This window comes from Labrus mixtus, chromosome 6, assembly GCF_963584025.1.
Source record: "Labrus mixtus chromosome 6, fLabMix1.1, whole genome shotgun sequence".
Taxonomy (NCBI): Eukaryota; Metazoa; Chordata; class Actinopteri; order Labriformes; family Labridae; genus Labrus; species Labrus mixtus.
The window spans coordinates 21,253,980-21,266,047 of record NC_083617.1 but is presented as its reverse complement, the minus strand read 5'-3'; the positions used below and the strand labels follow the sequence as shown (position 1 = coordinate 21,266,047).

At 39.3% G+C, this 12,068-nt stretch overlaps 1 protein-coding gene and 1 long non-coding RNA gene across 3 annotated transcripts in view; both read left to right on the top strand.

Moving 5' to 3' along the window:
• Window positions 1-12,068, top strand: part of LOC132975709 (uncharacterized) — a 106,480-nt gene that overhangs the window by 68,913 nt on the left and 25,499 nt on the right. The window lies entirely within an intron of this gene.
• Window positions 3,076-12,068, top strand: part of mmrn2a (multimerin 2a) — a 34,323-nt gene continuing 25,330 nt past the window's right edge. The window contains exon 1 of one of the 2 annotated variants that reach the window (XM_061040439.1): window positions 3,076-3,342. In XM_061040439.1, the coding sequence (XP_060896422.1) occupies window positions 3,098-3,342 (245 nt within the window). In that variant the 5' untranslated portion in view covers window positions 3,076-3,097. The remainder of the gene's footprint in view (window positions 3,343-12,068) is intronic. The other variant, XM_061040438.1, reaches the window with a different exon arrangement.

Sequence of the window (12,068 nt, the reverse complement as noted above, 5' to 3'; positions counted from 1 at the left end):
CACCTCCTCTTCCTCATCCACCTCCTCACAGCTCTAAAACAATCCTCGGAAATGACCCCCACCCACCCAACGACCAAACCATCCCCCCTCTCCCAGTGGAAAAGTCCCCTGCTCTGTCAGCCTAGCAGGAACCATTAGCCTCCTTCTCACAGGCTCTTCCTCCCACTCTACATTCATACTAACTTTTATCTGCTTTTTTTGTACATTAGATTATGATTTTTGACCATTTTTACTGTAATTTTTAGGAGAGATTGGCTGAAAGGGGGCAGGAAATGTAGTGTGGAAAGAATGGGGTAGACATGCATCAAAGGGGCAAGGCAGGGAGCTGATCTGATATAAAGAGCACTATAGCCTCTGTAAAAAGCACCTCTGCTCTTCCAACTGAGCTAATCTGTGCTTTATTGTTTTGAATGAACAAATACCAGAAAAATGTGACAATTACAAAAGGTTGAGAGTGAGACGTCCCTCTAATCAGGACTATACTGCCAGAACATTTTCTTAACATTTATTTCCAACAAACGTTTCAAACAATTTAACTTTAAAAAAGTCAGTGTGTAATAAGAAAGCCAAACTACACTAGAGAATGTGGTTTGATCACTCAATCCTAAACTCCTGTCCCCTAACCTGAGTCTTATCTTATCTTAACAGTTTAAAAATAGTATTTCAAGAAGACATCTATTGCAAATTGGTCTCTTTAAATCATTGATTAAAGGTCACATACTATGCAAAATGCATTTTACCATGGATTTCTAACACTAATATGTGTTCCTAGCTTGTCTACAAACCCCCAAATTAGAAGCAGTCATTGCTTTCTGTCTTTTCAGAAAATGTGTGCTCAAACAGGCAGTTTGAAGATTTTCTCTTCATGACATCACAAAGGGAAGTAACCCCTCCTCCAGGTGGGTGACACTCCTACAGCTAGGATTTTGTTATGCCCTCTAAGTCTGCCTTTTCATTGTAAACAATTAAAGGGATACTTCACCCATTTGCATTAAGCATTGTATCAGCAGTAAACTGGTAGTATTTTTGAATGGTCGTGCATCCCGCCCTCATTTCCCCCCTGAGACTGGAAAGTTCTGTATTTCTAAGTCTGAAAAGGAGCTTCCAGTGACGCAAATATCGTCATTTTGCGTCATTGGAAGCTGCTGCGGTTAGTGGGGTGAAACCACAACAGTAGTTGACACTGAAGCTACAGACCAATCACAGATCAGTGGGTGGGAACTCACTCCCAGAATCGAAACTTAACGTCCACCATATTGCTTGGAAGCTATGCAAACAGGCTCTATGGAGAAAGCTGATAATGGCAAAAAATATATAAATATAGCGGCGAGATGAACCAGACAAAATGTCCTCACTCTGCAGTTCTAAAACTTTGAATGGTCCCCACAAAGATAGAAGAGCAGGAATACACACACACACACACACACACACACACACACACACACACTCACACACACACAGAAAGGAAGGAGGTCGTTTCTCTTGCAGGTCAGTGGATTTCCTCTTCTCTTATCACTAACAGGAAGAGAATGAAGACAGACAGAGATCAAGTGATGCCGGATCAGAATTTAAGACTTTAAAATCTTAACTGATTTAGAAACTAAGTTGCATTGCAGACATAAGGAGAAACTTCACACACAGACTTATTTCAAACATGCACATACATGACTGAAAACAAAGGCACACCCTTCAGTTTGTAGGGACCTGTGTTGGGAATTGGGGGGGTCGCAGGCTCAAATCCTTGGGCAGACGGTATGGAAATTGGCCTTTAGCAAGATACCAAATCCCCACTAGTTCAGGAGTGCTCGCTCTGACATCTCTCCAGTAGTGGGTGTCCATAGGATGCTGTTTGTGAATGTGTGTGTATTTTAGCCTATATGTGTGTGTAGCATGTCTCAACAACAGAGGGTAAAGTTGATTAATAAAGGATACTGTTTTTCTTTTTCTTGTACTGTTACTTTATTCATGTTATAACTGTCATATATTTAAGCCTCAGTTTTAGAACATGTTAATATCCATTATTACATGTATGTCTTAAATACTTGATTCTGATCGGCTAATTAGGCATCTATAGCAACAGTCCGCTATCCCTTAACAGCAGACTCTTGTTAAGAGGAACAAACCATTACTATGAAGAACAGACCTGGCTCTTGTCTATCAGAAGGCCTAACTGTAATCTAATTGTTATTTATTTTATTTATCAGGGGAGAGTGTGCAATGACATTGATCATTTCAAAATGGAAAGATGGATGCACCTGATTTAGAGAGTCACTAATTTCCATCTGTGGTCCCAGAAAAAAGGCAAACAATAAGACTACAATCAACAGAAGACAATAAAGGAACACACATGACAACACAATGTAATAAAATACTGTCTAATCTTATCAATCTGTGAAAAGAAACCCAGTTGATTTTACGTTGGCCTATCTAAGTGGGAGAAAGAGAAAGGAAACAACAACAAAAATGCTGAAAAAAGGTTATACATTATGCCTTACTTAACAGGTATTTTTTTTAAATGTTACCTTCGATGCTATAATAATGATAAAATATTTACTTTTACTTGGTTACATCACCAGCTACTGTCTCCCTCCATTCTTCTCTGTCATTTTGTCCCCTCAGAGCAGACTGACAGCGTAATTCGGATTTATAAGGACTGGCCCCAAAAGACTCTGTATAAGGCTGGATCTGTTATTGCCCAACAATACCAGATACTTTTTAGGACAGGGTTAACTGGGGTAATAAATCAAATTGTAAGTGCACTAATCTTCTACTTACTTATACCGTTGCACTTGTTTCTGCAACCAGTCGAGTTGCCCCCTGCAGGCCTTTGGAAAGAATGAATGTTTGGTATATCTTTTTAAGACCTGGAGGCTACATCCTCTTATTATGCACAGTCTTTGGTCAAACTGAGTTTTCTCAATAACTATTGGATGGGGTAATTCCTCTGACCCTCAGAGAAGGAGGGGGTCATAATAACACATTATAATAGCAGAGGAAACAGGAGGTGTGTCCTCTGCCCTCCTCCCTCTTCCTCCTCCTCTCTCTCTCCTCCAGCGATTTAAAAGCAGCTGGTGGTCGTGCGAGCTTCCACTCCGTGATGTGGCTGGGAGCAGACATGGCAGCAGTGGGAGAGCTGGTGCTGGTACTGGGCTTACTGGTCAGTGCTCACTGTGAGGTGAGAGGACGAGACCCCGAAGTGGAGGAGGAGGAGGAGGAGCTGGGAGGAAGAGTAGCAGCGAGAGGAGGAGGAGCAGAGTTCTTCCCTCAACTTGAGGGGTTACCCCCCAGGGCAACAGGGACACCCCCACAAGGAGAGAGAGGGAACTATCCAGCCAGAATGGGGTGAGTCCAGTAAAAAAATAACTCAAGCTTCACAAACTTGTCCTTTTTAGCTAATGGACCCACCTGAGGTCCATTCGCTGAGGAATGTGTGATGAAGTGCAGTGATTAATCAGACTGGCAGCAACTGTTCTGAAAATGGATTGATTATTTTTTTTATCTTTTGAGTTTAGAGCAGAAAATATTGACCATTTCTGAGAAAATGTGTTGCTTTCCTGTGTCAACAGTCAGACAACTCAGTCTTGTTGGATTCTGACCTGATGTCTCAGACTCCATCTTGGACATCTTTTAGAAAATGATTTCTCTTTCATTCTGATTTTTATATCGCATGATCCAGAAAAGAGTGGACTGATGGAAGAGGAAATTATAGGAATAGTTTGTCATATGATCTCATTTCTGAATGAAATAATATATTTGTAAGTTAGAGGTCTGAATTTCTGAACTTTCAGTGATCCTGTCTACCTTTCCCCTCAGTTACAATCATTTTAAGACACAAAGTTCATATCGGAGATGTCGGGACCAAATGAATAAAGTAGATTACATTTACCCAAGTAACTATTCTTAGGGAACTTTATTCTACTACTCAAATGTACTTTTTTTTATGGTTGACAGTTGTAGGTACTTTTCCAAATCATGTTTATATATATATATATAAAAGCAGGAATATAGTATACAATATACAATATATTTTGGGATAAAACGTTAGGCTTATGAGCATTTTCCTCAAGATCAATGTGTTGTGTGGCTCTGCAAGTTTTTCCAGTCTCTTATTGTCAGTTTCACAAAAGAGACATTTTAAAAAATGAATGTCTCAGATCGTTTAATTTTCCCCCCATAACTATTGTGGAGGCCTACAACATTAAATAAGCAAATCCAAAAAAAGGAAACATTTTTAGAACTTATGTTTTCTTCTCCTCTCATACAGTTCATCTGATGATCTGTTGGTTTGTCTTCTTTTAAAGAATTAATTGTATAAAAGAGTCAAAGTTGAAAAGTTCAGTGTGGTGTCTTTGTGTTGTTAAAGGCTTTATATGTGATTTTTCACACTTTTACTTTTCACAATAGAAGTCAAGTATATCCTCTGAAAATAACTCAGTGAGTCATGACTGTCTACAATGGGTGTAACACCCGAGTCCCACTGTCTGTGATGTTTTCAGAGTTTTCCAAGTCCTATCTTCACTTTGTTTACATAGACGGTCCGGCCGGCCGGCTCATCCCCTCGTGTATAAAAGTTGTTTAATTGAGGGACTAGAGAAAAGAAGAATAACATACTGTACTCACTGCTTAACTGTGTTTCTAGATCACGCTCATTTCAGGTAAATTTACATGCAGTGTGGAGATATGAGCATAATAAAGATTGCTAGCATTAGCATGCTAACACAACAATGCACCGCGAGTTGTTTTGGTTTCATGCTGGTGCTCAAGGGCGACATCTGCTGGATCCAAAAAATCGCATATAAAGCTTTTAACTGCTTTGTTTTAGTAGTTAGCTAGCAAATCTTGTGATTTTAGCTGCTGGTCTCTGGTAAGATAACCTTTAACTCTTCCACTTCTTGGTAAGACCAGCGCTCTAACAACCTGATCCATTCTTTTCATTTTTTATCTTACCTTATAATGTCTCATCGACACAAGCAGCAGCTCCTTAAGATGATTTTGAAAACTAATAACAAACTATTTTGCCTTTTAGATTGGCCGACTTTTTTTGCAAAACAACACGTTTTAACAGTCCTCTCATGAAGTGGACCAAGTAAAAAATGTTTTTACTTTCCAAAAATATCCAAGTCTAACTCTTGAGCTGGTCCTTACTAAGATAGGAAGGTCAAACACATATACTGTACACACACACAGAAACACACTCAGTTATACAAGTGGAGCCTAATGCATACAGAAGTACCGAGCAGGGAGGGTTTACATGTTTTGACTGCCAGCATGCTTATAATGGGCTGGTACCACCCAGGCTGCTGCCACACACACACGCACACACACACACGCACACACACGCACACACACACACACACACACACACACACACGCACACACACACACACACACACACACACAAACAGAGCCATACAACATACATTAATTGTATGATTTTATGAGTCTGAAGCGGAGAGTGGGTGTCCTCTTTGTGTTTGTCCTGCAGGAATTAGACCGAGCCGATCCTCACAGGCTTCACACTGAGCAGAAAACAATCATAGACCTTAGCTTATTGTTTCATGTCTCAAGTCAAAATAAAAAACCAAGAGCTGCTGTGAGGATTTTCTCAGGTGGCCCTAAGAATTGTCATTACTTTGTTGGCCCTCTGACTTTTTATCTAGTTCCAACATCAGGTTAACGTTTGAAGTCAAATACTTTGGTTACCAAACACTCAAAGAACTCATTATGATCCAATCAATCAGTCTTAGCTTTCGTGTGTGTTTACTGTGAATTATCAAATGTCACAATATGCCAACAAGCTTAACTAAAATAGGGAACATTTAACTCTGAGTGTCCAGTATACCATTACAGAACTGCTGGCTTAGCTGAAGATTGATCCCGTTGTAACGATCCCTGCAAATCATAGTGTTTTCCTGGGTTAATAAATAGTGTTGTTTTAAATTTACAGCAATTCACCTTATGTTACGAACAGCTGAACAAAGACTTGGCATTCAGCGACCATAAGGGCACTGGCTCAAAATGTATGATATTTTATGTATGATATTTTACCTAACTCTTTGTTACGTCATCTGCAAAGACCCAATATGAATCCACCATGAGCACTAAGCAACTTTTAGAAAAGTTACAGTGGCAAGGCGAGAAGAAAAACTTCCTTTAAGAGGCAGAGACCTCGAGCAAAGCCAGACTTTAGTTGAACAACCATCTTGCCCAAACTGTGTTGGGCTTGTCACGTGGGATAGAGGGAGATACAGGAAGAAGGATAGAGATAAACAAAGCAACAACAACAATTTAAGAGATAGATGTGTAGGTGCAATGTCAGTTATGTCATCTGGTAAAATTATGTGTAGTGTTAGCAGTAACCACTAAGTATGATAATAGAATTATTAATGTTAGCAATTTTAATGATAATGACACAGGAAGGACTGATTATTAAAACAACAAAGAGAATCCAAACAATTACAAAGTGACACAAAACCACACGAGAGACTCAAGGCTGCCATAGTAGACACAAGACAACTAGGCCTACTAGGAGGCACAAAAAGACAAAGAGAGACACTAAATGAAAAAAAAGTTGTGAAACAATCATAATAAGTAATAAGATGGAAAGCATGCATACAAAGAGATTAATGAATCTATGAGAAAAACAAAACGGCTGCATTAACCTAAACTACCAATGAAGAGGTAAAAAGAGAGAGAGAAATCTGCAATGAAGAGATGGATGGAAACAAACAGACTCATAATGACTAAAAGACACAAGATGACAAATAATACATAATGGCTACAATTAAACACAATGCGACCAAGAGAAGCAAAAGAGCTTTGGATAAAAATCATCCACAATCAGATGGAAATCTACCAAAGAAAGACCAAAACAACATCAATAAAACTAGTTTGGAGGGCCGAGTGAGTGAAATATGTAAAGGTAAAATTATTAATTTAAGGGAAAAAGACCTAAATATGTCCAATGCCTATTTGCATTTATTTTTCTAGGGGAAAAAGAAGTGCTGCATTTTGAGATTTTAACGTTTGTCACTCTCGGAGATTGACAGACTAAATAAGAGGATCAAATGTCTCGGGTGACATTTCTTGGAGCGAGCTCATACAGGCCTCCGTCATTTTTCTGACCCACATCCATACATTAAACCACAGGACTCGACTACAGATTCTCAGATAAAAATGATCCCTGAGGGCTCTTAACAAAACAACCCTCCATTACCTCGAAGACCCCCCTCCCCGCTGCCCACCCCCCATTTTTAACGATGCTTTAATGACATCGTTCACAAACAGAGCTCTTTGTGCTGTAATGGAGAGCAGCTTTCCAGCGTCTCGGTTTTTTTAGCCTCAGTTATCATTGAAGGCTGATTGGTGAGCGAGGGAGGGATGGAGGGAAGGGGTTTACATGCATGCTTTAGAGGTCAGAGATCAACAGGTAGTTAAGTGCTGAAGAAGTGGAGGTGGAAAGGTTTGTTGTTTGGCTGCTAGAAAATATGTTTTGAGACTTTATAGGAACCTAACCGAGCATTCTCATGTTTTTATATGATTTAGTCAACCATATATAATCTTATTGAATTGTATTGCTGTACATTTTTCAAATTGTTAATTTTTTTTAAATGACTGTCTGACTTTGAGGCAGACATTGATTTAAATGTATATCTATAAAACCAACTTTAATAGAGAAACATCTCAACTACATGCTCTTATTTTGAAGTATACACAACGTTTTTTCGCTCTTCCGTCTTTTGGAGTTAGTCCGTCGTATAGTCTTGTTGTGATTTTCTGCTTCCTGGCTGGTTGGTTTGCTGCTGATTTGAAGAAATTGTTAAAAAATAGAAGTTTGCCCTACATCCTAAACAGCCAGAACTAGAAGAAGAAGAAGCTCAGTGAGCAAAAAGTCAGACAGACTCACATCAAAGGGAGCTGAACCTGCAGATAACGTGACCATGAAGGCATCGTTTACTGCTTATTCACCCGTTGTCAGCGGTTGCACAGCTGGCAGATGAAAGGAAGACACGCAACAATGAAAGAAGGATGAATCAGATGAGCATTTTAGGAAAATGTTTCAGTCATAATCATGCAGGGTGATTATTACCGCTACTGCTGACATTTCCTCTCTTCTATAGAACAGAGTGTAAGTTCAGGTATGGTAAATGGCAAATGGACTTGGGCTTTTATATCGTTCTTCTAGTCTTCTGACAGCGCTTTTTACACCACAGGTTACACCTACCCATTCACATACTGATGGAAGAGAATTAGTCACATTTGCACACATCCACACGCCTCTGACAAAACAGCGGGAGCAACTTGGGGTTATGTGTCTTGCCCAGGGACTTATCAAGCATGTGACTGCAGGAGTTGGGGATCAAACCCTCAACCCAATCGACTCTACCAACTGAGTCACAGGTATAACTTCCTCTCCCAATAACTACAGAAGTCTGAATACTCCTGATTAACCCCAAAACTCTTCTTGGAGAACGTTTCATAAACCAGATCGTAATCCTTCAGTTTTTCCTTTCTGTGTTTGGTTTTAGGGCTCCTGCAGTTTACTATTTAGATTTTTCAAAAAACATCCTGACTGGACTCTTGACGAGTCAAGGTCCTTTGCCCTCACACCCAGAAATCTCTCTCTTGAAGGGCCAGCAAAACAAAAACCAGCAGGACGGACGCAATGCAGCTAAAAAGGGACAATTTTACAGACCGCAGCTGTGATACTTTGAGAAACCACCCCTAATAAAGAAGAGATATCCAGCAGGGTTTTGGTCCACAGTGAGAACTGCTATTTGAACCATTCCTCGTACAGAATGACTGACAGCACAAAATTAAACCAAATGCCTGGATGTTTGTGTTGGAAAGAAGTGAAATCCCATTCGTTCTGTTTCACAAGGTTACTCCACTTCAGTCTGACACATGCTTTCTGATTGTGGGACAGTTACAAACGAGCAAAAACAAAACTTAGGTTTTTGTCATGTCTCTCTTTGGGTCTCAAAGTGTTGACAAAAAGACCCGACACTTACATACAGATACAAACAAAAGCGAATGGTTGACTGTTTGCCAGGTTCAGCTCCTTCATATGAGAGATGTCAGCTGTCCATGGCTGTAGGAGATTCAGGGTAACAGACAACTTATTTATATTACTTGAAAGTTAAAAATGAGTATCTATAGTGTCCAGTTGCATGACACGGCTAAGGACAAGATGCTCATTGCCTGAAAAAAACCCATTGCATATCATCACTTTGAGGAATTCCTTAAGCTGCCAGAAGTGGAGAGAAAGGACAGTGGATAGAGTCGGAATTTGGGGAGAGAGAAAGAGTGGGGAATAACTGGGGCTGAATGGGGCTCGTGAAATAACCCCTTGGCCACCGGTGCCTCATCCACAGCCTTCTTACCATGTTATTTTAGGTTTATGAGCACAACAGTCAGTCCTAAAATGTATAAAATTAGTTTCAATTAACAAACAAATTCATTCTTTAAGTTTTACTGACAGCCAATCTGATATTGGTTTTGGATTAGGCCCGGTTACTCTGAGGTATTTACTTGGAAATTGAACAATTTATTTCACAAACCAATCCCAAAGTCGCATGGCAGCTTTACGACTGTTTCCACCAAATGTAGCCTTCTTTTTTTGGGACAGCTGATGGTTTTGAGCATAGGCAGGGGGGAGTTTAGATCCATTATGATAGCACAATGGTACAGAGCTAGCTTCAAGCAGTCTTAAAAAGAGTGAGATCTCAGCTAAAGTGGCATGCTAAGAGCTGCCTATGGTACTGCAAAAACTACTAATTTAATATGTTTAGAATGCAGCCCTGTTTCCTCCTCTGGTTCTGACTACTCAAACACTCAGTGTTGAGGATAGCAACAGGACAATTTTCAAACAACAATGATGAGAGTAGCCATGAAAATGTCCTTTTTGTTGTCCCTTTTGTAAACCATATGCAGCGGGAAGAGTAATCATGGTAACTGAAGTTTGGATACGCTTCATTATGATGGTAACAATGAAAGCCTGAATGTAATCACTGAGACACGGAGACAACCTGGAAAAACTGTTAAAATGTTTCTTTGCATTCTGAGAAATTAAGGTCGTCTAATGCTTTACTTTCGGTTTCTAATGGTGTCACTTTTCTAAATAAAATAGAAAAACTTCAGAACATCTTTTTATTGAACATCAAGTCATGAAATGGGACAGAGGAGGAGGATCCCAAAGGACATTCCTCCTTTTTTTTTTTACTTCATTGAATGAAACCCCTGAATCAAATTCTGCTTCACATCAGGTCAACAAAAACTGAACAGCAGGGTTTCTAAAGCTACTTTGTTTCAGGCTAAACGAGGGCAGAGGAGGACATGTCTGAGAGTAAGCTATATCATGTGAAGGATAAAATATGAGCAGAAAAAATAAAAACTTCAACTGATGCAATTTGGTGTTCAGTCTGACAGGATAGATTAACCTGAAGCTGAAGATTAAAGATTTCCTCTCTGATGTTGTTCCAGTGCCCTCAGATCTGTTCACAGCCTACTCTTTAATCTCACCTCTGAATGAAAGTGCTCTGACCTGCAGCAGCCTGCAGGTGTATTTGAGTTCAACTGACCCAGTACAGTGTTAATGATGCCCTGTACAAACATGTATTCAGTGCACACTCGTCACAGGTCAGAGGTGGGTTGTGGTTGTGTGAAGCAGAGACTAGGTTGACATCCAGAGTCCTGTGATCAGATTTAGACAACAGAAACTTTTTTAAGGACCTTTATTAGACGTAAAAATTGAAGAAATTTGAATTTTCACATTTGCCTGATTGCAAGACTTGAAATTATTACTTCAACCAGCAACGTGATGTTTTCATTAAATACTCTTGCAACCTAAATCCACAATGGCATTTATATTATGTAATTTAGGGATAATGCATATGATAGCAAATGTTTCAATCCAAACTGAAATTTCCTGATTTAATTGAGTGTGGTGATGTGACATTTTCAGAAGAAAAGTCCTGCTTCAGCTTTGTATACCTGTTAGCATCCTCCTTGGGCTATAGTATTGATAGATGCAGACATGAGTAATGAACCTAACTGACTTGTTTCAGGGGCAAGAGTTTAAGAAGAGCTGATGATTTTTGAAGATTGGAAACAGGAGGGCATTCTCTACAATAATTGCACGTTAAAGCTAACTGCTAACTGTGATGAAGATAGCTTAGAGTTTTGTAACTCACAATACAGAGACAGGTTTAAATAAGTAAATCTTTGATGGCTCCTGCTTCCTTCTCTGATTTAAAACCTGATGAGCTCAGACATACTGTTTGTAGCTGCACATCAATTATTATTTTACCATGCATCATCATGCATTTTTTTAAAGCGTATTTGCAGAGCAGAACTTAATTAGAGGGCAAAATGCTAAACCATGTGTGTGCAAGTTGCTATATTAGAGTCCTTGTATATTACAATCATAAATAGATTAGTGTTTAAATAAGGTTTGTCTGTTTATTCTGAGGTGTATTTATTATTTAAATGTTTGTAGGTCAACTGTCTTGAAGCAGGATAAGGAGCTTCTTCCTGTCTGCGACTCTGAGTGTGTGTCTGAGTGTGTTCCTGACCTGCTAAGTGACGTCACCGCTCTCCTTAGGAAATCACATCAGAGGAAATGACACAAGGCTTTTCATAGTCAGAGAAGTTTTCACAAGTAGAAACAGCAATCACATTACAGTGTATTACTCTCACCCTGTCTCTCAATAGATCAATCTGGTATCAATCAGAAAAACAGAAAATTACATTCAACTATTGATGTAGACAAGTGAATAATCTCATTATGACATTTTTTATTGAAGTTATAAATCAGTTGAAAAATACATTCACGTTTTAAATACTTTTATGTAATCAGGCTTCCTTTTCGAACCATTAAGTAAAACCCTGCTGGCCATGAGAAAGACTGCAGATTTGAAGCACCCAGTGAAATGGTTGATTGAGAAATGGAATTTTGTTCACTAAAATTGCATTTACATACTTGGGTTTTATGTGTGCTTGTTTTTGGACAAATTTAAATGTTGGCATCCACCAACAGCTCCCTCCCTGATGATGTTAGATTATGAGGT